The following is a 27822-nucleotide window of genomic DNA, read 5'->3' as shown; positions in this document are numbered from 1 at the left end:
GATGGAGCTATAGGATCCGAAACGCGTTGGTTATTTTAGCAATATCTACAAAAAGGGCTTCCCTGGAGGGAGCTCCTATAGGAACTCCCACAAACTTTCCCAGACGGGAACCGATGCACACATGAAAAGTTGTTTCTAATTTATACACTTGATTTTGCTCGTATTGGTTGTTGGTTACGACACACAGTAATGATTGCATGATTAGATGTTGGTTCATGTCATGCGGAACAAATGTATGTAACACATTGTTTGTCGATATATCCTAGTTGGGAAATTTCAATTTTTTTTAAAAAAAGGATGATGGGTTAATTAAAACGAACCTTATCACTGATGAGGGCGATAAATGTTTTTCTTTGACATTTCTGGTCTATTGGATCTAAAGCTTCATTTGAAGTAATTGCTATTACATTGACGGAAGAAGTAGCATTGAATTGAATGATTTTTATGAAGCCAAAAACATCAATATAAGTCTGATGTTACACAGTGAATCCAAATTATTATTGTGGTGTTAAATGAATCATTGAACTTAAGTTCTCCAAGAGTGCATCTGGGCTTACTGCTTAGCAATACGCAGTTCTGGTTTTGGTCTTAATTTGTGTCCCAAGTGGTCTTGTGACAATAGCCCGTCTGCACCTGAAACAACATTAAAATACCCCCACTAAATCCACATCTGGATTTCTAAAAATTCATTTCTTTCTGAACTTCAAACCACACGGCAGTGCACTCCCACTCTCATATTTTGATAATTAAAGAATGTCGGCTACAGTGACACCTTGCCCGTCTCCTGATTCTGAGCTACCACAATCCCAAAGTTCCCTGAACCTGATAGGCTTTCCAAAGGAATCCGTTATTCTGCAGCCAAGGCCTATCTTTTACAGTGAGGAGAATACATACGATTGTGGGCCACACGCCATCGGGGTCAGTTTCTTGCTCAGCCAATCATAAGGCACTCCGTATTTCATTACATCTGGCTAAATTTTGAGTTAGCCTATATTATTTATATGATTTATTCTGTGTCTTGTAGCCATGTGCATAAACTTTACTCCAAAGTGCAACAAGTCCTAAGGTACCACTGTGGTATGATCTGTCAAACCCTGTGCCCCAACACCTCTGACCTAACAAATCAAGTAAATCACTAAGACCCATTCATAGACACTTTCTGAACCTGTGTGACCTACCTGAAATCTGATCCGACATACGGTGCCTTCATCAAGATATAAAGTATACTTTCATCATACCTCAGTGTTGGGGAGAATTTACATTTCTGTGCTAAATTCCTCCCACCTTAGAGACCCCCAGCTCTTTTTATGGACTTAGGACTTTTTGATTTTAATTCCTGAGTGGGAGCTTCTTGTCACTCTCTCTTGTGTTTTTCCCCTGATTTGGATTTTGTGTTTTCACTGTTTTTGAAGTCTGACAAACTCCAAAGGCATCTGCTTTTTGTATAGTGACACACAGCACGCTCAGTGCAGTGTCACTGAGAAATCCCTTGGATTTCTCTCACGGTTTAAATACCTTTTCTTGGGTGAACTACAGTTCCCAAGAATAGTAAAGTGAAATTGATCTTACTTACCTTTTTCCTTTGTAGGTCCCGCACACACCATCTTATGTGGAGTGCTGGGGGGTTACTTAACCCCTTATCCTACTTTCTCTTGTATCATTTTTGGTTACTCTCACTACTTTAAATTGCTGGTGTCAGTGGTTTAATTTTTACTACCAGTGTGCTTTTCTACTGCAGGCTGAATCCTCTGCTGCAGTATAGCACCCATGTTTGTCGTTTTTGTCAAAATGGCCCTGGTCTTCTTTTTTCACCATTTTCTGTTTCTAGGTATTTCTTGCCTTTTACTCTGTGCGTTGAGACAGTCCTTTGTGAGTTTTGCCTTTGGAAGGCTTCAGCCCTGAAACCTGCCCCTGGCTCCAGTGTGTCTGGAATGCCAGGATGTGAGGGAGGGTCCTGAAACTCGCCTGTCCTTTGTCTCTAGTTGTGCCTGAACGAAAGCAGTCCTGATTGCCCATGTGGGTGTCCTGAAAAGGCAGCCACCCTGCTGTGTGATTGACAGCCTAGGCTGTGCATGAATGGGAAAACTTGCTTAAAAGGTGAGGGTTTTGGGACTAGAGAACGAAAGCAGTCCTGATTGCCCATGTGGGTGTCCTGAAAAGGCAGCCACCCTGCTGTGTGATTGACAGCCTAGGCTGTGCATGAATGGGAAAACTTGCTTAAAAGGTGAGGGTTTTGGGACTAGAGACGGAGTCAACCACTGGAAGAAACATCTGATGAAGAAACCGTGAAGAGAAGCCCGCTGGAACCACCTGGACCTTGAATTGCCTGGTGAAGCCCTGCTGCTGTGCTGACCTCATTTTTCACCTCCACTGAGAAGCTACAGACGTAACAACTTCTCCCCTTGGGTTAGTGGGACCAACTAAGCCAGAGACCAACTCCACTTTGGCGCAATCCCCAGACTTGCTGTGCCTCTCCATTGCTGCAGAAGCCCAATGCCAGGGGTTGAGTGTCCATAGCCGAATGCAAAATCTGCCGCGGAACAAATCTGATCAAAAGCTCCAGGAGCCTCCTAAGGGCACTCCAAAAGCAGGAAATCCTGACCCAGAGTCCCCGCACCAGAGTCCAGGACCGAGGGAGCAAGGAAAGTCCAACCGGAGATATTCGATCTGCATCAGTGCTGTTTGCGAGGCGCTGAAACCACGAAGTGCAGCTGAATCGAAGAGAGCCCGTAGCTGCCGAAGTCCTTCCCGAGTACTGGCACAGGAGCCCTCCAGACGTGCTACCTCTTGTCCCCACAAGTGATGCTTAGGAACCAAGGTCTGCATGGCTGTACAAGACAAGATTAAGCTGGACCACTTTTCTTCTAACCAGAGGTACTGTTTGGGCTTGGGGTACTTGCCATTTGCACTTGCTTAACTTTCTGAGTTGCTTCAACTCCCTTTTGCACAGGCTTAACAGCTTGTGTTCCTACAGTGATTTAGTGAATTTGGGAAAGATTTTTATCCAAGGAGTGCATCAGAATCATAGACTTTGTCCGAATGACTTTGGCTGTCTTGGCTCCCTAAAGGCACTGTTCTGAATCCATTGACTTTGGCACCTGAATCTCAGTGAAATCTACAACCAAGAGCCAGAAAGCAACAACATAACTCCGCTCCCCACTCCATCCCCTCTCATCCCACAACTAACTCCTCTAAAACCTTGCTTTGCAGAACCAAGCTCCGTGAGGCTAACATTGTCAGTAGGGCGCTACAGAAGATCACTTTACATAGCATTACACGGATCTACGTTCAAAAACTGCGTTTCGAAAAGCTTGAGCTTTGAAATTGCAAACCCGACTTGGTCGCCTTTTGAAACTGGAGCTTTTGGGAATCTGTTCATTTGTCCCCCGCTTTCCCTTTAATGTATGTGGGAGACACGGGAAGCCCATAATACCGAACTAGGGGAGCGGGAGACGTCCCCTCTCACCTAGTTCAGCATTTTGTGATTTGTCATTGTCAACTATGCTGGATATTCTGCAAAGTAGGTTTAACATTTTGTCAAATAGTTCTGAATTAGTGAGCTGTCACACTCCAAGAAGTACACGTATAAATGGCTTTTGGTACATCACAAGATACTCTGTCAAAAAGCATTTGTGGCAGATCTGGTCTTCTGTTCTGTACAGGATTTCTTGAGGCTTGTGGATGTCTGCCCACTTATTCCCATTGAGAAAGTATATCTAGATTTGCCAGGAAAAAGGCCCGCTTGTCTGGGTGATGTCATTGGCTCACTGCGCCCCTTGTGGCCAGATTGCTATTGTCCTCATCCATTTTTTATTTGACAGAGGACAGATGCATTCATTATAAATGGAACCAGTTTTTCTTCTGCCACCGTTCTGAATGCACGATCTTTCCTTGCAGGAAGCACAAATGTTGGCGACCAACTTCCCACCGGGCAGCTTTCTGTGGTACCATGGCGACGGACTGGGGTCAAATACACCAACAACGAGGCCTACTTTGATGTCATCGAGGAGATTGATGTCATCATGGACAAGTCTGGTAATTCTGGGGTGCTTTGTGTGCCTCTATCGCCCGACAGTTCTATTTCCCAAAATGATCTCCTCATTGCCCAGTCTTGTTTCTAACTCCTTCCTATGTCTCATTCTGACTTTTTTCACCTTCTCTTCTCTTACAGGCTCGACGGTTACAGCTGAGATTCAAGGCGTGATAGATGCCTGTGTTAAATTGACCGGAATGCCGGACCTCACACTCTCGTTCATGGTAGGTTATCAAGCGACTGGTGGAAGGGAAGGAATTGGGTTAGAGCGGCCCGCAAATGTATAGTTGTGAGGACCCACGCAATTCCCATGGTTACAGGTCATTTGGTTGAAAAAAAAGGTCGACAGGACAAATGGTCGACGCAATTTGGTCGAAAGACAAATGGTCGAATTTTTGGTTTTTTTGTTCTTTTCTCATTTTTTTTTGGGGGGGGGATCCCCTCCTCAACCCCCTTTTTTTGCTAAAAAAAACCTTTTCTTTCTAAACGAAAACCTGAAAAGTATATATACATTTTTTAAAAAAAATTCAACCATTTGTCTTTCGACCAAATTGCATCGACCATTTGTCTGTCGACCAATTGTCTGTCGACCAAATGACTGGACAGCAACTCCCATAGTAGTAAGAATTGGTTTTGACCTGGTTTTTTTATTGTCACTTTTTGTTTGAATAAGCTCATGCTTCATTTGTATATAGTGTCATGAATTGCTATAGGTGTGGACAACCAAGATTGGGAGTTAATCCTTAGATATGTTAGTTTAGGGACCCAGAGCATTGAAAACAAAGTGCTGGCAGAGGTTGTGTATATGGGCCTAGGAGCAGCTAAGCCTGGGTATTGGGAGTGAAGAGGTGTACGGGCGTGGGGATTGGGGAAGTAAGAGATCCAGTACCCAGCCTTGAAGGTAAGAGTTGAATTGGGAGCTAAAATGTTTGTAATCCAGGATATTTGGATCCAAGGGGGGAGTGAATCGTGTGTGTTGGGAGGAGGGCAACTTGGGTATTGGAATCTTATAAGGAAGTGAACCTTGGTATTGTGAGCTGCAATGTAATGAGGCACAAGAGGCAGGGGAGCCTCGGTACTGGGAGCTACTGTAGAAGATGAGCAATTCTAGTGATGGGCAGGAAATCAGTGATTGGGAGCCAGGGGGGTTAGTAAGCCCTTCAAATGCTTCCTCAGTCTGTGCTGATAAAGGCTGCCTGCTCAGAGGAAATTGAGATGGCTTGTTCCATCAAAGGAATGTGTGCCTTGCACACCACGGAAAGCACTGACACCTATGGGGATGGCACGCCTCAAAGAATGGAGTCTGGAAAATATCTGGAAAGAAATGGAAAGGGACAAGTGAGGCCAGATTATTTTAGGTTTTTCGGTCACTGTAGGACTTTGCGCAGCCAGCCGCACCACTGCGCCCTGAAAGTCAAGTAGTGCTCTCTGCTCTGCCCTCTGTTGGAAGTGTTTCCCGGAGTCTAAGCTAAGTGAAAGATGAATGCAGGCTTAGATCGCAAGCTTCTCCATCTATGCCTGGGTAGAGCAGGTAAGATGAAGATGAATGCACGCCTAGATCGCAGGCTTCTCCATCTATGCCTGGGTAGAGCAGGTAAGATGAAGATGAATCCCCGCCTAGATCACAGGCTTCTCCATCTATGCCTTGGTAGAGCAGGTAAGATGAAGATGAATCCACGCCTAGATCACAGGCTTCTCCATCTATGCCTGGGTAGAGCAGGTAAGATAAAGAGGAATCCACGCCTAGATCGCAGGCTTCTCCATCTATGCCTGGGTAGAGCAGGTAAGATGAAGATGAATGCACGCCTAGGTCGCAGGCTTCTCCATCTATGCCTGGGTAGAGCAGGTAAGATGAAGATGAATCCAAGCCTTGATCGCAGGCTTCTCCATCTATGCCTGGGTAGAGCAGGTAAGACTCTGAAGAGGATAGATGGCAAAGTGCAGCATACAAAAACATACATTAAGGGACCGTCATGTAATATATTAGTAAAAACACATTCTTTATGTAAGGCTGTGTAATATGGAAACATGCAGTGTAATACAGATAGGTAACTTTTAGCAAATGGTCTTTAGGGTCATGACTTCTGCAGAAGTCACTATGTTGAGGAAACAGTCTTAATGCAGTGTTTTATGTTTGATTAAATTATTAGGCACCAGCTGCAATGGGTTACTTCGTGGTGTCTCCTGTGCTAAAAGGAAGGGCTATAGCTGCCCCTTAACAAGCTTTGCGGAGTGCAATTATATTAATACAATATTCTCAATAAAGAATACAAATGATATGATAGGTTATTTATAAAGCGCTTAATACCCAGAGGTTTCCAAACGCGGACCCGGGGATCGAACCTGTGTTGCTCTGTGTAGTCTTGATTCCAAGGCGAGCATGTTGCCGCTGAGCTATCCTCCCGAGACAAATGATGAATTGACATAGAACACGTCATGTGCACAAAATGCTACTAGCAGAATGGGGGCGTACAGTGATGACGCGGAAGTGCCAGAGTGCAGTGGGCATAGGGGAAAGCAGCTGCCGCATGAGAGCGCAGTGAGGGATTTCTCTTAGAGTATGGTCTTCTGGTTTTTCTGTAACAGAGTTGGTTTTCTACTGTTCATAGAGACAGCCCATGGTTCTGCCATGCGGATGCACCCCAGTATTTTACAGGCATGCTTTTGTTTTCTTCTTCAAGGGAGCCACAAGAAGGGTCCTGGATGGGGAGGTTCTGAGGGATCTTGATGGACAGCACGTTTTCCACTTCCGGGTCATCCGGTTTGAGCTAGAATCCAAGAAAGCGATGTGTAGGATGCAGTGTTGTGATTTCAATATGGGAGAGGACAGAAAATCAGGGCAAGGTAAGGAGGGACTGAGTGATGTGGTTCTGAGGTTTCAAGCCAGAACCAGTCTTGTAGCCTGGTTTTGGATTACCTGTAGTTGGGGAGTTGGGCGTTTTGGGAGACCAAGCTAGAGACTGCTACAGTAGTCCAAGCAAAGGATGGTCCTTGCCAAGGCTACCTGCTTTGTTTGGGGTATGTTCGGAAGTGGGAGAATGTCTGAACATGTGCAGTTTGAAATGGGAACTCTGTGTTCTTGTGGCACTTGTTGGAAGGAGAGAGGCCCATTGCATACTAAGTTTCATTTTTACTGAACCAGAGAGGGGGGTATGGAAGTGGGTTAGGAAAAAGAGACGGGATCAAGGTAACAAAACGGAAGCAGAGGCTGTTGTCAATCATCTAGTCTTGGATTTTAGTAGGGAGCTGGCGATACACCTGAAGTCGGAGCAGCTTGAGAGTTTGACCACCATTTGTGTCCTCCTTCTTATATCTGGAAAGTAGCAGTGACTGGGGAGGCGACGGCTAGCGGTTTCAAGTAGATGTTAAATCGCAAGGGGGAGAGAATGGAACCTTGGGCCAGCCCACAGTTGAGCATTTCGGCTTCAGAGAAAGAGACCTTTTCACATGCGAGATTTTTTGTTAAAAGCAAAGCGATCCAATTGGAGGGCCTCTAGAGTGCTTTTAGATGGTTTGGTAGGATAGAGTTGTTGACGCTACCGAAGGTCCACGGGCAAGTGAAGGAGAATGAGGACAGCAAGAGATTTGTTGTCCAAGGTGTTCAATGGTTTTAGATGGTTTTGTTTTAGAACTGAAGGAAATACAGGTTTTATCCAACAGGATAAAGCAAAAAACACTTTGTGGATATAGGAAAAAGGAGCTGTCAAACGTTTTCGGAGTCTGCGCAAGTCGTGGTTCTGTACAGTTTGCAGCTACTTATTTTCTATGGTCTTTGTTAGACTTCGGATCAGATGTAAAAGCAGCTGTCTAAGTTGTAGTTTAGGGTCAGTGATCTTCCCTCTTGTGTATCCTTCCTTCCGTTATCCCTCCCCCCCTGTTTCTTTGGCAACCCTACCTGTGCCACCACCTTCATCTTGGTCCCCCCCAACTTCCGTTGTAGACCTTTGTTTTTCACCTTGTTTTCCAATTTTTTCTTTGCACCCCCGCCCCGCATTTTGGGGTTGGAATGGCTTCCAAGCCCCCTAAACCCTCCCCTTTTTACCCCAGGGCCTCCCTCGAGTCTGTTACTCTTGGGCGCCGTAGGATCTAAGCTGTTGGCTGAGCATTCCCCTATGGGCCTGCCAGTACTTTGCAAAAGGGATCTACCTGTGACTCCTCCAAGACTCTGCTGGTTGCTGGCGGCAGAGAGTTCCCCCCCAGCCTGAACAGGTCGCTCCCTAGCCGGCCCTTCCGCTTGCTCATCCTCGCTCAGTTGCACACCTTGGTAGGGGTAGGCCCTTCCGCTTGCTCACCTTGGTGGGTCCGAAATAACCAGGTACTATCAAGGTGATGAGTGGGTGGCGGACCCATCCCAATCCTCCTGCAGTTTGCCAGTTTGTGTGAGCGTAGGAAACATTTTCACCGGTCGGCAAAATCTTAATTTGATCTTGCAGAGAAAGGTTTGCAGAGCCCGGTATTGGCTATTATGTATTGCTTGATATTGAGACTTCGTCTTAAAGCATCCCTAACTTAAATATGTGATGCACTACATGAACTTTGTTTGCAAATTAGTTGTCTTAGTTGTCATGTGTGCTATAGTTGATTGGACATAGTTCTGGCGAATTCCCTGCTGCCCCCTTCTGGGAGATCACCATTCTATTAATCTGGACCAGTGCGTTAATCTGAGCTTCGCAACTTAAGGTAGCGTTGCTTTGTGATAACTGATTAAGTGTAGGTTTGATCGAACTGTGAGTGCCATACCGATCATGCTTAGATGTATTATGTGTGCTCTAACCCTTGTAACCCCAAATCGCGGTGTCCAATTCTGTGCCCTTTGATATTGTGCCTCCCTCTGTCCCCCGTTGCACCGGACCGAGCACCCCACTCCCCAGCAACTCTCTGCTCAGGGTGAGGGGGCTCGACGCGAATGTGTGATGCTCCGTGTGGTCTTGCTTCCAACAGGGGCCTGTTGCCCAGGGCCCTCGATGGATCCGGTACAATTGAGCGAGCAATAGCACCGAGACCAGCTTTATAAGTCTCCTGCCGCGATGAACATCACCAACCCCCTTTCAATAGACGACCCTCTACACGCGCTGTGCTCCACCGAGCGGTCAAGCCCCGCCATATTCCGCCTTGGAGTGCTTCCTCTGTCCCTCAAACTCTCCCCTCTATAAGGAACCCACTGCTCCCCCAACGACATAGATCGCTAGTCTGTTGTACGAATTGTTGAGAACAAAGGGGCATGTGTCCCACCTTACCAACTGCATTCTCCTATCTGGTGCACCCACCTGTAATTAAATGTTGTATCCCCTAAGGAGTTAGTTGGGAAAAGTTAGTTGGGAGTTTGGTCAAGATTCCAGGCAATGCGTGTGCTGTCTGTCTATGCCCCCCCCCTCTCTTTCTGTTCATTCTTCATTATTGTCAAGCCCCCCACAAATGATAAAAGGCAGAGTCATTCACGCCGAAATAAAACCCCAGCAATTTCGAGCTGCCCGGAAATCTACGCAATGCAGTTGAACTCAAACATGGCACATTAACTGTCATTTGACCCCCTTAAAGCGACTCCGGGCGCAACGCTAGTGTATAGGCATGTCGTCCATTCATATATCAATCCCTTCTTAATGAACAATTGACTACTAAAACTCAACACAACTGTACCCCTTTCCATTTGCATGCATCAAACTTCAATGGCACTTTGTGCAGGAGTAGTTGCTAGTCCGACTAAGAAGCACCCACGGCACCTGGACGGGTGTCGCCGGGTAGAGTGGAACACAGGTGACACCCATGGAGACGGGGTCAACAACCCCAGCCAATCCCAGCCAACATCTTCACTCGCCCCTTAGCTGCTACTAGACACCACAGTGTTGTGGAATTGTCGCGATATTACCAATCACCACACCAACTGAGTTGTGGACACTGGCAGGTTCACTGGCCATGCAAGTGGGAAGGAAGGACAGGTGGGGTTGTGAGGGAAGCTGGTGGCGGTGGGAGCGAGATGTCAAAGGGACCTTGAATGCCGGACGCGCCCAGATCAGGCCAGAGGCACAGTGTGCCCCCGCACCACATCTGGAGAGATTACGCAAGCGCCAAACACGTCAATTCAGGATAGAGATGCCAAATAACCAATTCCACTAATAATTTCCCCCTCTGCATACACCTCTCAAACTCCAAACCAAACACAACCACAAACCTACAGCACAACAAACCGCTCAAACGTCACTACACTGCAACAACAAAACAAAAAACACACATATATACTCGCACAACAGTACACAATGACTACCGGCCGCAAACACCCCAGGCCCAGCTAAAGGACCCACCGGGCTAAGGCCGCCAACAGCACATCACTACGTTCTTGCAATTTTCCAGCTTCCTCCCACTAACTCACCCTCCTTCCTCTTTCAGAGCCACCAGGGCGCCAGGGGACCACTCCGGTGGTGATAGTGCGCGGTACAAATGTCCTTTAACATTAACGGATGATGAAATGTGTAAGTAAACATTGTCTGTGCAGTTCCTGTGGACGAATTCTATGATGTCAATGTCGTCCGACTGGAGTAGTCTCAGGTTTGGAATATGGTGAAGCAGTGTCATCATCGTTTTCCTGTTCAGGATGAGATGTCCTCCATCTTCCCATATTTGTTCCAATTTAAGGGTTCTCCTGTTTGTTGTCCTACCGTTTCTCATCAATGAAGCTCTTTTGGCTTGTCTGTCTTCATATTTCACTGTCTTGTTGGTATGAACGTGTGAAAAAAGGCTCTTTCATTGTAGGATTTAAGTTGTGCCTAGGGTTCTTGATAGGAGGCGTTCTGTAATTTTTTGTTGTTGTTGTCCTTTCTAGTTTGGTTTCTTTCTTCCTCATTTTTTCTGTGAATTGGGGTTCCTTTGTCTCTTGCGTTATTATGTCTGCTGGTTATTTTTTTCTCTTCTTGCCAATTTTTTGATTTGCTAGGGAACTTTTTCGTCTTACTCTGCTGCCAGGCGACATTTGTCGTCGTCTAGTGATAGAAATGGTGGAGGTTTCGGCTCCAGGATCATTAGTTTCTTTTCCGGTTCTCTGAATGGGGAGTTTAGCATGGGAGATTCCGCCTTTCTCTTACCCTGCAATTTCTCGGGCAGGTCACTTTCCGAATCTTCTATTGAATATTGGCTCATGTCTAATAGATCAATCGAAAGTTCGTCCTCTTATGTGATGGTCTCACTCTTTATTGATTCAGGTAAGGTGTTCGGGGAGCATGCAGGTGTGAATGGTATTTTTCGGGGTTCCCCTTAAAATGTGTCTTTTTTCAAAGATTGAAGCTATTTGTTTTCCTTTGTCGTTGCTATTTTTTTGATGTGACCACTGAATCTTTTGCTGGTTATTTTTGGGTTAGCACGATTGCTCTCTTTTGAGGACATTGCCGATTGTGTCAAGTTAGGATTTCGATTTGTGTGCAATTTGTTAACACCTTTAAAGGGGAAAGGTTGCGACACCAGTTTCGGGGATTCCCTTATTTCATGCGTAAGTTCATGACTGCCAGAAAACATGCAACCATTTGCTCTCACCACTCGATTGCTATTCTGAGTTGTCAATTTGGCCTGTGTCATGAGGTTCGGTTGACTCCCCTTTCTTCAGAGTCAGCCTTGTAGTCTGCATTTTTTCCTTGTTTTTCTTTTTGGCAATTGGTTCTTAAAAGATGTCTCTCGGAGCAGGTGTAAGTTTCTCGTTATTAGTTTGTGAAGTTTTGTTCTTTTTCTCTGTGTTGCTTACCACTGAATGTGGTGCTGTGGTGTCTGTGACGCTTTCCGATTGGGAGGTTTCAGATTCTTGATCTCTCGTCGTACTGACCAAAGTGGATGTTCCTTTCTCTCATTTGTTTTGCACACCTTCATTGACATTATATAGCCTTCCAGATATGTCAGTTTGGTGTGAATTAGGGTTGTCATTGTTGTGTGGTCTTTCAATGTATCATTTAAAGATTTTTATAACTTACTAAAGGGGGCCAAAGCTATGGTTACCGCGGACATGACGACAAACAAATCGGGCTTTTTGTTAGGTGTGTCTTTTCCTGCAATTTGGGAAATTTCACGTAATTTATTATTCCTAGGGGGCGTTGTATGAGGAGTTTGAGATGTAGGCATTTCTGGGTACCCCCGAACAGGGTATGGCCTGAATTATCAGTGGATTTGGCTTCGGATTTGGTATAGTGACATTAGAGGTTCTGCCCATCATTTCCGTCAAATTTTCCTCCCACGTTTTCTCTGAAACTCTTATTTGAAATGGTCTTTCTTTGAGCAGCTGTTGGTTGGCTTTCCCTTTATTCTGTCTGTGATGACGTCTTGTTGTTTGAAATTTCGACCTTAGGCTCCTACAGTTCCTAGGGTTCCTCTATTGGAATTGTTACTTGTAGCCGTGTATTGTTACTTGGTGTGAACAGACCTCCAAGGAACTTTCCCTGAGACATTGTTATATTCACTGGGGCTTTCCCAAAGTGCCACCTTTTTGAGGTTGAGGTTTGTTCCAGATTATTTCTGTGTTTCCTCTCCTACCGTCTTAAACCTGTTTGTACAAGGTCATTTTTCTCGAGCTCGTCTTCTGCTACGTCGGCTACCCCTTCCAAGATTTCAGCATCTGACAACTCGCTTCTTTGCGCTGATGTCTGCTTTTCTTGTTTTTGAAAGAAGTTTTCAGAGAGCCAACGGCGGAGCGAGGTAAGGGGTTGATTTTTATAAACTTAACGGTCCGATTTAGAGGGCAGATGTTTATTGTTCATTGTGGTTACAAGATTGGTGCAGTTTCATGATTGTATTTTCAAGTTCTTGCCGGCTTTTTCCTCTGTCCCTGCGTTTTTGTGGGAGCTATGTTTACCGTTCTGACCTTGATGCAAAACAAGTGAGTTTGCTGTCCGGCTCTTCTGGAAGATGGGCATTATTCTATTGTTGGCCTCCTCAGCTGATTGAAAGTGATCTTGCATGTTTGCCCGTAGGTCATCCTTGGGTTCTCTAGTGCCCTCGGAGGTGTCTGTTTCAGCTCCCGTAGAGTACGAGTTGACCTCTTCATACGCAGAGCCCTCCAAGTCGCTTAAAGCAATGGGGGACCCACTAGGTCAACTCTGGCGGTGACTGGATGTATCGCAATCTGGATTTTCAATGTTTGAGTTTGCGATGCTGTTAGCCCTTTCCTTCACTGCTGTCTGCGTTGCGCCAGGGGCTGTCTTACCCGTTCTTTCAGGCTGATGGAGTTGACTTTCATTCTGGTTGCAGTCTGATGTTGGAGTCAAAGCCTGCCGACTCTCAAAGCCGTCTGTAGCATTTGTTTCATTCAATTCCCAGGCCGCTTTCCCAGAGTTCAAAGTGGGCGCTGCTGTTCTCAGCTGGGTTTAGTGTGAGGGCTAGGCTTTGTCCTGTTGTCCTGGTCAACTACCACAGCTAGGATCTATTTGAGTTAGCACTGGCCCACCTCCACCCGCTCCTGTTCGGCAGAGATTGCTGGAGCCTCGCGTCCCGACAACACAACGCGTCCCTTCCTTGTGTTGGAATCGGGAAACTTTCCTCGCGTAGAAGGCACCAGTAAAATCGTGGTAGTTACGGGTGAGGCAGGTAAAGAAACAGGGGAACAGGGAATTGTTGGAACGCTCGGCTCCGTCAAGGTTTCCTCACCTGACATTTCCTCGTCCAGCTCCCTCGGTGCTTGAGGCATGGAGCGCTGGGCTAGGAGCGGGGCTGCCATGTGAGCCAGAGACCACTCCACCTGCGAGGGAACTCCCATCCCTTCTCTCCGCAGTCGACCGTTCCATAGACACAGACCATCTTCCTCCGCTTGCTGCAATCTCGCCATCGCTGCCAAGACTGCTTAGACTGCAGTACTCTGCAGCACTCCGCGGCCCTGTAGGGATTATGAAGTGGGTCGACCCACTGAGGCACTGAAGCGATGAAGACAGTAGAAAGACTCTGAGTTACGACCAGCCAGCTGCTTAGATTGCAGTACTCTGTAGCCGCTCCGCGGCCCTGTAGGAATTATGAAGTGGGTCCACCCACGACCCATGGTGCTGCGCAACAGTACCCTGCCAGCCTACATGGAGAGGCACCGAGGCTAACACACATGGATGTTGGGTGAATAGAATTCCTGCATGAAATGCATGCCAACATTCACCTGATGGTGGGGGGGGGGCAGACACACAGGAATCCCTGCATGCCACCAGGAGACACAGCCAGCACTAGCACAGCACCATATCCATGCATGTGTGTCACACAAGAACCCCTGCACACGTTCCCCACAGGGGCACACACAGAAGTTGAATGCCACACATTTGTGAAAGCACAATCCCATATGGAAACACAACCACAATGCATTGTCTGTGTTGCAGTGCTGCTGCTCGCCCTGACACCCAAGAACAATCTCACCATGGGCACCACACAGGAATGCCAAGTGAGTCCAATTGTAAGCACAACCACACAACCACTATAGAGTCACAACCATGAACATCCCTGAGATAGTGACCCCTGAATGGACATTCACATGTCTGGCCAAATGTTGATAAATGTGCCAGTATCAAGCCATAGAGACAGCGAAAACACATAACCTAACAATATAGTATGTGAACAGGCAGATATGATGGGAGCCTCATCTTGAAGTAAGGAATTCACCACTGTGGCAATAGACAAAGGGGTGGTGCATGCAGTAGGTTCCCCATAAAGGAAATGGCGCACATTGCAGAGCACACATGGTGCACATGAAGACACCCTAAGCAAAGGAGAAATGTGTAAATGGTCATACTTGTTCAGCATGAGTGTCACACACATAAGCATAAACATAGTCTTTGATACACTGCTGCATGTACATTGACACCAAGTGCATGCAAATTGAACCAGCCACATAATTTATACAGGCTGCATGTATAGGTCAGCCCACACATGTCCCTAAAGATGATGGATGTATACCAATATTGTAATGAGATAGCCTGTACGTTTGGCACACACACATGACCATACTTCTTAGTGTAACCCTTGCACATCCACTGAACCTATCTAGGCCTAATGTACACATTTTGTCCCCTGCAGATGATTCCGGATACCTCCAATACACATGGCTCATGACCCCTGTGTGTAATCCACAAACTCTAGCAGATAGCGCGGGACGTCGACGATTACGCAATGTGTGCTGGGTTTTCGGGGTCTCAGCCACTGTTACCTCTGGGCGCTATTTGCGTTAACGCCACGGCCGTGTTCGTATGCACGCCATCTCGTGATGTGGCGTTCTTTCCACCACACACTGCAGCGTTAACTCAAATACCGCTTGGCGGGAATACCGCCGGGACACTGCCAAACTCGTGATGAGGCCCGCAGCATCAATCCTATTGACTGTTCACCATCCCACATAGTGCTTTACCTACTTTACCTGTTAGACTCAGTATTAGTCTTTAACTCTTTTGGAGTTCATCTGGCAGCACTTTCTGCATACATCACTTCTAAAAGTAAAGTGTCTTGGTGGTAAATTGCAGTAATTAAAGCCTTTATTGAAGGAGTTGAAAGATTACATTCCCCAATTGCACTTCCAACTCCCAGCTGGGGCTTGAATATTGTACTTGCCAAACTCATGGGTCACCCTCTTGAGCCAATACAGAAAACCACTCTTAAGCATCTCACTTACAAGACTGCGTTTCTCGTGACTGTTACTTCTATAAGAAGAATTGGAGAACTGCAAGCCCTCTCAGTTCAAGATTCATTTATAGTTCTTCACAAAGACTCGTGACTGTTACTTATATAAGAAGAATTGGAGAACTGCACGCCCTCTCAGTTCAAGATCCATTTATAGTTCTTCTCAAAGACTCGTGACTGTTATGGCTATAAGAAGAATTGGAGAAATGCAAGCCCTCTCAGTTCAAGATCCATTTATAGTTATTCACAAAGACAAAGTGGCTTTGCGAACGCATCCACGATTCTCACCTAAGTTGAGCTCAGAGTTCCATGTTAACCAATCCATACAACTACCAGCTTTCTTTTAAAATCCTGCTAAATCAGCTGAAAAAAGCCTTCATACTCTAGATCAGTGGTCTTCAAACTTTTTTGGCCTGAGCCCCCCCTGAGCAAAATTTGGGCAGGCCGGGCCCCCCCAAATGTGCCAGATTAACTTTTGCATGCCGTCACCGCACCCTACTCCCAGTACAGACCCTGGGCTCTCCCCACCCTGCTCCCACCACAGTCCCAGAACACAATCATACACACATCCATACACATATTTAAATAAAAATGAAATCACCATAAACGTACCTTCTGCAGGGGCCAGCGCGTGGTTGCTAAAATGCCACGCTCCAGGTTGCTCTGCCCGTATGTGCGAGGGGGCGCAGAAGCACCCCCTCGCACATACATACATGCAGTGCCCCAGCCAGCATTTCCAATGAGCTATGCAAGGCTGGCGAAGCAAAACGCCCCCAGCGTTGCATGGCTCAGTGATCATGTGCAGCTGGGGAACTGAACTGTCAAAGGCAAACAGTGTTTCCCTTTGACAGTTCAGCCAGCCCAGGAGCACTCCATCAGCTGGAAAAAGCAGCTGAGGGAGTTATGTGAGAAGAACACTGACGACTCTGAACTTTATTATTTAAGGACTTTCTCTCTTGTGTTAGCTGGCAGCGCATTCACACGGTGAAACAATTCTTGTTTCTTTTCAATGTTGAGTGGGTTTGAGGTGCCCACTTGTTTCATCTGAGTGCAGCAGCTAGCTGTTTTGGATTACAAAGTGTTTTTTATGAGATTTATTGGCTCAAGCACTTCCACTTCCTGGCACACCTCAGCCAAACCGTTTATTTAGCTATGTGAGAAGCTACAGTTCAAACTTTTAGCTTCATTCTTATGGCAGAGGTGATGTGCCATACTGTGTGCTTTGTATATGAGTGCAGGGTGTGAGGAGAAATGCGTTTGCTGTACAACAACGTCTACATTCCGGGTTCCACCCATGTACCTTGCAAAATTAGGGTAAAAGCGAGATATGGCTGACTAACCCAAATGGGCTAGAAGCAGGGTAAGTCTAAATACAAAATATGGCTACCTTACACAGTTGGACTAAATGCAAAATATGGCTACCATAAACAATAAGCTGAATCCGATATATGGCTAACTAACACAAATGGGTTATATTATAATAGGTAGACTGGTGGGTTTTTAATGGAGTTCAGTAATGGCTGTACTCCCCGCCCACACCACGCTTCCCTTATTCGGTGCTGTGGGTTGTCTGCGTCAGACATCTCAGGTGAACACGGGCAAACATGGAGTGGAGCTGCTCAGCTGGGAGCTGCCCTTTGCCTTTGCCCCCTAGCTGCTGGCTGGGTGTCCAGGAATGTCCAGGCATGGCTGTCCTGGGTCCTCCGTTATCAGGGCAGCAATCAGTGTGGGTCACCCAGTCACAGGCGGGTAGCGGGATGAGCTCTCGGGAGAGTCGGCCGGGAAAAATGGAGAGCTGGAGCGTGTCGTTGGAGGCAGGTCGATAAAAAGTGCTGAAACACAGGCAGAAAGCTGTGGAAAGGGGGATAAAAGAGGAAAAAAGTGAATGAGAATGGAGGGGTGAAGGTGGGGAGCACTTACCTGGTGCAGGTCCTGGAACAGTGCCAGCAGGACCCACACAGGGCTTTTGCAGGTAAAAGGACCGTCCTGGACCCTGCAAACAGGCAACTGTCTAAGCCTTGCCACTCTGCTACCTACCTTTTATTGGGTTTGTATAGACTTCAGTGTCTTTCCTTTTCACCATACTAGGTTGGTCTCCCAAAATCCACCATACGGTGTATTTTGGAAATCCTTCTCAGCAGTGTCCCGCAGACACCCTGTTTGAGTTACCATGCACAGTTATTGTGTGAACTCCACTGGTTAGTGTCAGAGGTTTACCTGTTCGTAGTAGTAGTGGTATCCAGCTTGCTGTATCCCAAATGATGCTACAGAGGGCACACCTGTTTTAAAATTCAGTATGAGTTGCAAGGTAAACCTTTTTTTCCTGTGAGTAAATGGGAAACGTATGTTGCCCTATCTGGTCATGGCTTCGCGGAAGGGCAAAGGCTCCAGAGTCTAGACTACCTCTATCCAGAAACCTAAATGGGGTTAGTATTCCCATGCAAAATGTTCAACTTCGTTGAAAGCCTTGAAAAATCTGCATGTGGTGGGCGAGTTATGGGGTGGCCGCCAAAACGTTTGGCTGATCGGGCTACAGTTCTAATGCTACGGTTCTCCCAAATGTTAAATATAGGCCCAATCCTGTCGATCTCTGGGTTGCCCTGACCGCTGACTTCGAAAATGTTTATGCTTCGCAAAATCAAAGTTCATCAGTGACAGTGCTAGTCAGCCAGTGACTGTACTTGCACTGCTAGGAATACCATTTCCATTTTTCAGGGGAGCTCTTTCCTCTGTGTTGGGTCCCTTAATGGAACGCGCATCAAGATATTTGCTAGAAACGGGATTCTTGAGACTTGCAACATGACCTTGCCTCCGGAGTTAGGGGAAAAGGGCACCAGTTCATCGGTTGTCTGGTTACTGAGATGTCTGGTCTCTGTCGACACTGGTAGACATTTGCCATCAAACTCAACTTAGCAAGAACGTTTGTCCTACACATCAACAAAATAAGGGTGCAGATTCACAGGTTACCTATGAAAATTGGTAGCTGAGTGTACTCACTACTTGCCATCGCAGGGGTGCATGTTTTCAAACTTTTGGTGGCCTTCCAGTTCATGGGGGAATGTTGCTTACAAAGATTCTTTGGATTTTACTCAAGATGGGGATTCCTCTCAGTATTCCATACACTAGTCAGTACCACGATTTGGTCCTGCTGCTCTTGCTCTTTTAAGGCCGCCATGACCATATATGACAGAATCACTGTCCCATTCACTCACAGGAACAAAGTTTAGCTATGTGACTCAGCAATTAATTTTAATATGGGGTGCCCTCTAGAGCTGAATCCAACTAGTATTCGAAATAGTTGTGTACGCTCCACTGGTTGGTGGCAAAAGATGTGCTTGGATTGAAAGGCTACTCACCCATGGAACATTTTGCCTTTGGGACACACACACATTCTGAGAGACTTGAGGACTCACATGGGGAAGATCAGTCATGTCTTCGATTAGGCCATAGATCTTATCTAGCGTAAAAGGGTTGGTAACCCACGGGTCAGTAAAAAGCAAACCTAAGTTCAGTGTGTTGTTAGAGGTACAATTTAGGACTTTAGTTCTCACCACGTTTAGTGGAAAAAAGCAGTGCCACTGCCTCTTCCTGTTGTTCTTATTTTGAGAAGAATATTGACACTGACTGGATCAGTGAGTCCACAGATAGGTTTTCTTGTCAGGATTGAGTCTGGCTAGCAACGTTTGGGGTGTCCATTGAAGGCACACCCCTAAACGCTCATACCAGAGAGAATACAACCCACTAGGGAAGAAAGGCCCAAGTCGATCTTGTAAGGATAACCCATTTTAATCTTACACGCAGATGAGAGCAACGGCAAAGAATTCTGCTGCCGAAAACGTTCTGCCAAAAAGAGGTACAAGCAGAAACCTTTAGAGATACGCTGCGTCAAAATAACCCAACAACATACAGTAAAAACCTGCAGGGCTGACTGGATGGACCCTATACACATTCCACATTTACCCATAAGAGGTGCCGGTCTATTGGTCCCAGCCCAGTCCGTCCGTCTCACATCACGTGGGTGCTGCAGGGCTCATCTTCCTCTCGTGTCAAAAGTCGGAAAACAAATTCATTATACTCCTACCATACGAATATTTTATCACTCATGCTGTGCACTTGGCAGGCCTTAAGACGGACATGTAGGAAGTTCTGGGGCACTCTAACCTTCACACATACCTTTCACTCACTCCCCTCCACGCCATCCGGCTCTAAGTTCTGCACCCTCATTTTGAACTATAATTTATTCCTCCCGGCACCTCGCAATACAAATCACACGATTGTCGCTTCAACGATATATCCTGTTTGTCCTTTTGAACATTTCAGGATTTGTTACTTTGGGGTTGTGGAGAAAGGGCACCTGGTGCCATGGAATCCGGGGATCTTAAGGTTTAGTCAGTTATATGGGCTATAACTCATGGTCACCCGGGAACGGACTAGGTCATTCTTTGGCCAGTGTGAGATAACATGCACACCAGGCGCCGGTCTCTGATCATGGCCTTGTAGGGCACATCTTTGCAATACTGTTGGAACAATTAATAGAGCTTGTGGTGGTTAGGGGTGTGAGCTGTCCTCATGGGAGCCCGGGCATGGCTGGGCATTTCTGTGGTCTCCTGAATTTGGGCCTAGTGCATGCAATGCCGCATTTATTGCGCATGCCTTCGCTTCTACTTATGATTACTAATATCTATGTAAAAATAGCAATGCTGTTTGCGCCTTCAGCTATAGTATGTAGTTAGAGTATAGTTGGTTATGTTAAAATGTGGTCATGTATGCAGGACGCATGCCTCTCACTGGTTTCCCTCCCCCCTGGCCCATCACAGTTCCTCGAATGCATCTCGCCTCACTTTAAAGCGCCTACTGGGATGGGACGGGGCTGTCCCCTTCCCAACATTCCTCCCTTTTGTTACTTCTTCAGTAACAAACTCTGGAATGCTTCTGCACTCTCCCTCCCCATTTCTGCATCCACTTATCACTGAGTCCCCTTTATCGGTTCCCAGGCCTACACACTGATCGCAAACTCCCCAGTCCCCCCAGCCCCCTACGCACGTACTCTTCAGGTGAGCAAGTCATATAAATATACCCCCCCCCCCCATCCCTGCCATGTCCACCCAAACCACTGTGAAATTTTCTGGGTCAGGAAGTGGGGAAATAATTATGTGGTATAGAGGATCAAGTTAATCTCTATACGGAATGGGGAACATTTCATACTTAGGGCCATCCTGTAAAATATCAGTTTGTACTTCAATATTCTTTGTTTCTCGAGGTGCTTTTGGAACCCCAATTGATACCATCATTCGTGCGCTATCAGGTGCCACAGTGGCATAGCATCGAAGGACCAGCTGACAACAGGACCAGGATTAACACAATGACCAGGATTAACACAATGATGGGCATTAGCATCTTCACAACAGTTCTGAGCCACGACGGAGCCCAGTTAAATACCATAGTATGCCAATCACTGCCCTGTATTCCTCCCTCCTCCTTCATGCGAACACCAGGCCATGGACAGCTGCAATGATGTGGGATAATGATTTGTTCTCTGCATTTTCTGGGGCATGAATGTAAAGCAGGAATCGCCCGATTTCTTTGAAAATATTTTTTTTGTTTGTTTTTTGCACTCCCCACCTTCCATCTCTGTTAACATGGCCGGCTCGTAACAAATTTGCATTGTCATAAGTCTCAATGCCCGCAACACGACCTTGATCACGTTGAACCCATTCTCTGTGTCGTTCGCAAGCTGGACCAGCTCCCACCTTACTATTTGCAACCATTTGGCATTCGCTGTGGCCTGCACTCCCGGCAAGAGTAAAGATGCAAAAGAGGATGTTGCTGAGCTGAAAAGCCTGTAGTCTTCTGGTATTTCAGCCAGCAATGTAGAAGAGTCTTTGGATATGAACTTCAATCTTTTCATCCTCTGCGGTTGTTGGTACTGTCGTTTTCCTAGCTGGATGTGGTGCTCTTGTGTGGGTACCAAGCTCTTATCGTAATTTTCGACTGTGGGGAAACTTGTTTGTCCCTCTGCAGGCAGTTCTCTCCCTTCAGGTGTTCTTCTGAGAGTACTAATAGCGCTGAGTGCAATGTGGCCAGCAAACAAAAGCCCCTCCATGATGGTGGGAGATGCAAGTAAGCTTGTCGGCCGCAGACCCAGTAGTAATCATTGGCGCTTATATTCATGTCTGTGATCAAGAGAGTCTTATTGCAATGCTCCTTTGTACTGACAAAGACCGTACCTTTGCTTCGGAGACAGAGTATATATTGTTCTTCCTTATGCACTAGCACCGGCTTTTCCATTGTTGCAATCCACGTCCGCTTTGTGATCTGCTCTGTCCGAATTTGCACACAGAAAGTGTCCACTCATGCTATCCTTTCTTTGCTATATGTTACCAGTCCCTCTGCCAAGCCAGTTAGTGTTATGTCCAGCCAGTTGTTATTGACATCTTTTCGCCCTTTCACCATCCGATAGGGTAGCTCCACACATCCTATAATATTAGCAATATCGCTCACAATCCTCCAGCAATAACTGATCCACAATAATAGATATAGGTCCACATTCTCTCATTTGTGCATCTGTGCCTCCGATCCCTACTCACCAAATCTTTTAAATTAGTTGCGTCCATCTTCTTTCCTGAAATAGAAGCACCGAAACACACGACAACGAAAAGGGAGAAACATACAAGTCGTACTTTGTACACAAAAGGAGAGGGAGAGAGAAATATGGAGCTAGCAGCTGAGCTTTGACCTGCCACTTGAGCGTGCCACCACACCCGCATCGCCCCTGGACAGGCCGGTGAGATAATCGTGGTCCAAGTACTGTCATCCCTCGTTTTAAGATAACTGATGCGCCAGTGTGTTCTCTGGAGGTGCCCTACGAACGTCCGAGGTGGACCCAGTAGCGCAATTCTTTGACTTTCAATGCGAGGGGAGTACAGAACACCACCTTGTAAGACCCTTGAAACCGAGGGTTATTCCATCTGCGTACAAAATTGTCGACATAAATAAAGTCCCCAGGCAGCAGTGGTTGTGTGGTCAAATGCTCAGGGTCAGTCACTGTAGTATTCCCAGCGTTTGTTGTCACAATCCTGGGAGGTGCAATCTGTCGGGAGACATGTTTGATGACCGTAGTTGGTGTAGTCAAATACTCTTGGAACTCCTCGCCTAGCATAGCTGCAGCCCTATGTGCGTCTAAAGCTTTTCTTACAGGTGTATATGGGAGTATGCAAGCAACGGCCAGTGACCACTTTTTGAGGTGACAAATGGTGGTCTTTGCTTGGCTGCGTGCGTAAACTGAAGAGGGCCAGGGGCAAACAGTGCACCCAGTTTCTCTTCAACTTGGTACAGTTTGGATAACTTACTTTTAAGGAACCCATTAATTCTCTCCACAATGCCATTGCCCTGTGGGTGATGAATCAAATACATCCAATGCTTGATGCCAAGTAGGGCTGTAACGTGTTGAAATAATGCGTTGAAAAAATGTGCCATTATCTGAACTTAAAACCTTGCACACACCCCATTGCGGGAAAACCTCTTGCACTAAAAATCTAGCAACACACTTGGCATCCAAATGTGCACACAGCCTTGCTTCCTCCCACCGTGAAAAAGGACAGACCACTACAATGAGGTACCTAGGTTCATTGCAACGCTCACCCATATCCGTGTAATCTATGTGTAATTCACAGAACGGCCCAGTGGGGCAGGGGAAGGTGCTCTGTAACATCTGTAGTGACATCCCCGTACTGAAACCTTGACACGTAGTGCAATTTATTACTATTTCTGTAATGCTTTCCTGGATATTTGGTTTAAACATGTCCTCCTGTTTATCTGCTGCTATGTGCTGCTTCGAGCTGTGAGATGGATAATGTAACTGTGGGAAGGTTACAGCTAGCAGCTGCTGAGGCATTACTGTCTTCCCAGAGCTCTCTTGCCCCCATAACAGATCTGTCGGGGATTGCTTGCAACTTCTCCGTAACCACAACTTTCTCCCTTTCAGGTGCCATTCCTTGTAGTTCGATATTCTGAGAGATGCGCAATGCTGTGTAAGGTACTGGATGCTCGCTTACTAGTGGGGCAGTCACAACGTATTTGGCGGGTATTTCATTTGGCAGATATACCGCCATATTGGCTGCCGCGTCGGTGGCTGCATTCCCAATTAATACTTCATCTGTCCCGTTAGTTTGGGCTGTGCACTTGATGACCACCCCTACAGATGGCTGTGATATCGCTTCTATCAGCGTTTCTAACAGTGATGCATGCTACACTGGGGATCCATCTGCCCTCCAAACCCCTCCCCTCTTCCAGCGGGATAGACCGGCATGTACCGTTGTTGTAGCATACGCTGAGTTAGAATATATTGTGACACGGCACCCTTGTGACGCTCTGTGCTTCGATGAGCACCACAAGTTCTGCCGCCTGTGCAGAAAAATGCATTAGCAACCGTTTCATGACCACCGTTTTATACTCCCCTTCCTCAAGTCGTACCACGTTGCCTCTGTCCGTCTCTGCCCATACTCCTGATCAATTGTGGAAAACCTGTCAACAAAAAGTGGTATCTCACCCTCTGTCAATGCACAGTCTCTTGTTTTGGAAGTGTCCTCCTCCTACTCGTATGTGGCACAGTCGTGCCCCGTCAGATCCTTTGTAGTAGGCATGTCTGTCAAATAGATAGCAGGGTTATCTGTTTTACACCTAACCACATGAATATGGGGTTTAGAAATAATTGTCTCATAGGCCGAAGACCTTTGCGTAGTCAGGGTAGACTTTGTCCTTTCTAAAATGGCAAACAACGAATGTTCCACGTACGTTACTGAACACCCCATTACAATCGCAGAACATTTCTCTATTGCAAAAGCAGCTGCTGCTAAAGCTTGTTCACTCGCAAACTGCCCTTGCATCACTGCATCCAAAGTACCACTATTGTAGGCCAATGACTTATGGCCCATAGTGCTTTTCTGCATCAAAACTGCTGTCATAAACTGGCCATTCGGATGTGAAAACAAATAAAATTCCTGCGTATAATCTGGGGTGGCCAGTACAAGCACCAAACTGATGACGTCTTTTTAGTCATCAAACTGTCTGATCATTTCAGCCTTCCACTGTAACTTTTGATCCTTTGTCTTTTGTGCTTCCCTAAGGGCCTGTAGACGTGGTCTCATGTACACCGCATAATCTAGGATCCAGTCCTTGCAGTAGTTACACAGGCCCAGAAACTTCTGCATTTATTTAACTGAGGTGGGTCTGGTGGTGGCGCCTACTGACGTTGCCCTGTCTGGTAGTGTTCACTTACCATTCGCCAATATGAACTGCCCCAAATAGATTACTTCCTGTTGGCAATATTGCAATTCGGCCTTGTTAACCTTGTACAGGCCAACAACTGTAGAAGTGCAATCAAGTCCCTTCGACAGCTTTTCACTGTCCGTACACACTGGCAGATCGTCCATGTACTGAATAATCGTGATAGGCACCTGTATGTTCCCAAGATCGGCATGCAGTATTCTGTTAAATATGCTTGGACTCCTGCAATACCCCTGAGGTAATCTAGTGTGTTCGAACCGTATCTGGCCCTGTGTAAATGCCGTGAAGTACCTCGACTCCGGCTGGAGTGGAATAGAGAAAAATGCATTTTTCAAATTCACCACAGTGAAATATGTGGCTTCTTTAGGGATGCTGCAGCAAATTGTCGCAGGATTTGGAACAACTGGAAACTCTTTCTGTACCACGTCATTTAGGGGGCACATGTCCTGAATCATCCTCCAATTGCCACCTGTTGATTTTTTGACCGGGTATATTGCCATGTTACCTTGGGACGTAGATGGCACGATAATCCGCAGGTCCACTAGGGCCTGTATTGTTTTTCTAATATCCTCCTCTGCGTCTCTCGATAGTGGATATTGTCTTATCCTAGGCAGCACAGCACCTGGCTTCAGTGTTATACATACAGGTGTTACGTCTTTCAGTATTCCTGCATCATGTGGATTTGTAGTCCACAACTGTAAAGGCACATGTTGTAAATCTTCATCAAATAATGGAGATGGAGTTAATGCTGCCATTAAGGGACACTGCACTCTTCAGTACTGTTTCATTATGTCACATGGGATGCAGATCTCTGGGATTATTTCCCCTTTGTCGTGATCTTCAAACAATTCGTCATCTCCTTTAGCTGCACTATTGGATCTGCACAGAGCACTGTGCCCCTTGCACCCTTCCCTGTCCATTCCCAGTAGGATAACCCTCTTGTCCAAAACCAACAATCCCTGTAATTCCAGCGATATCGCTCCCGCCACCACCTCAGATGGCACAGCTGGATGAAAGATAAAATCAGTGGGCGCTCACTAACACTGTTTGGCAATCTGGGGCACCGTCTCCGCAAGTGCCGTAATAACATAAATGAACATGTCCGGTTCTACAGGAATCCCACGTACTACCACCTCCCTTGTCATCATGCGTATTATCAATATCTCCCTTACAGCGCACATCCCAAGCAGACTACTCCATGATCTGTAAAGGAAATAGTCATGTTTAACTTGTTGAGCAGGTCCCTACCCAGTAAATTGACTGGGGAACTCTCAGAATACAGTAAGGACGCCCGTACTACCTTCACTCCCACCTTTATGTCTAACTCCTCAGTGTATGGATCCTTGGAAATAGCCCCAGAGAATCCCTGCGCTTCAAGGTATTTTCCCAATAATGGAAAGTTTCCTTGCATGATTTAGTTGCACCAGTGTCCACCATGAATATGAACTGCTTATTTCCTATCTTCACCCCCACCAAAGGTTCCTCTTCAGGGCGGGTAGTCGTCGACAAGACCGGACACACGAGTGCTCTCTGTGGGCTGTCCTAATCAGGATAAGTGTTTGTTTCAGGGAAGGAGAAGGGGCTACCTCCTGCCACTGCTGCTCCCCCAAAGGGAATGACCGCCCCACTGGGTAACCTGCTGACCTAATCCAAATCCTCCTCTCACTCCTCGAAATCGTCCTTTTCTTCGCTGCAACCCTCCTTGCTGCCACTGTGGGCCAGGGTACTGTTGTCCTCTGCCCCACAGTCCTTGTCCTCCTTCAGCCCAGAGCGCTGCATTAGTGGCACTCACCATTTGCTGGGTACTCTCTGTTCATTCCACCTCTACTGATGTCGACACAGGCACCTGGACTGCTACCTCTGCCAATTATTTCTCCACCAATTTGGCTTCTTTCCCCCTGACGCTTTTGGACTGTTTCCCTTTCCTGCTCCTTAATCCTCTTGCAATGATGCACTATTATACTCTGTATTTCTGGCCACCCCTTCCCCTCAATCCCCACAACCTTATCCAACGCCTTCTGCACTTCCTTTCGGCAAGCCCCTCTTCACAATAAAATAGAAAAATGGTATTTACTGATCCCACGACCCTCCCGTCTCAGCTCTCCATTGCATTTTAAGAATAAATCTAGGTTATGAATAATTCTAGCTGGGTCCTCACCATCACCCATAGTACACTGCATTAAAGAATGCACATCTGTGGTATCTGTGAAGGCCCTCCATAGTGCATCCCATACCAGTGCCCTTACTCTGTTGAATGATGCGCCATCCTTTGCATCATCCCCCAGGGTTACTGCCGGGTATCTAGCCTTAACCCACACGTCCCCAGCCTGGTCCCCAATTACAGCAACCAGCAAGCTCTTAAGATCCCCTATTGCCAGGGGCACCCTTGTTGTTTGTTTTTTGAATTTGTATATTCACTTACCTGCCCCTGCTGTGAACTGTGGGAGGGCCTTGATTAAATTATTCTTAACCATTTGGTATAAGAGGCATCTGCCTATTTGCCCTTCTTCCCACACCCTTCTTCACAACTCTTCTCTTTAGCGATGCCATCCGGCCGGCCCTGTTCCTCAACCTGCCCCCTGCCTATAGACCTTCTACTCGGGGGTGGAGGGGTGGCACGGGGGTGGGGGGGTATTCTCAGCCTCCTGTTTCCCCCTCCCTTCTCCTTCACTCTGATGCTCAGTAAACGTATCTGCATCCTCTTCCTCCACATTCTCTCCCAACACCATATTCTCCTCTCCCAGGCTGATCTAACCCCCACCGCCTGCCAGGCTTCTTTCTTTCTCAATACCTTCACGTCTTATTCCTTCAATATCCATCTTAAGCAGCCCTTCCCCTGATTTCTATTCTCCTGACCCTTCTCGCTCCTATATCCCTTACTGATCTTGCAG

At 46.6% G+C, this 27822-nt stretch overlaps 1 protein-coding gene across 1 annotated transcript in view; it reads left to right on the top strand.

The window, feature by feature from the left end:
* Nucleotides 1-27822, top strand: part of AP3M2 (adaptor related protein complex 3 subunit mu 2) — a 236068-nt gene that overhangs the window by 140926 nt on the left and 67320 nt on the right. Inside the window, exons 4-5 of the mRNA XM_069617663.1 lie at nucleotides 3898-4035; nucleotides 4172-4257. Coding sequence (XP_069473764.1) covers nucleotides 3898-4035; nucleotides 4172-4257 — 224 coding nt within the window. The remainder of the gene's footprint in view (nucleotides 1-3897; nucleotides 4036-4171; nucleotides 4258-27822) is intronic.

The sequence above is a fragment of the Ambystoma mexicanum genome, chromosome 10, assembly GCF_040938575.1.
Source record: "Ambystoma mexicanum isolate Mex_15411 chromosome 10, UKY_AmexF1_1, whole genome shotgun sequence".
Lineage (NCBI taxonomy): Eukaryota > Metazoa > Chordata > Amphibia > Caudata > Ambystomatidae > Ambystoma > Ambystoma mexicanum.
This window is presented reverse-complemented; position numbering and strand designations above follow the sequence as displayed.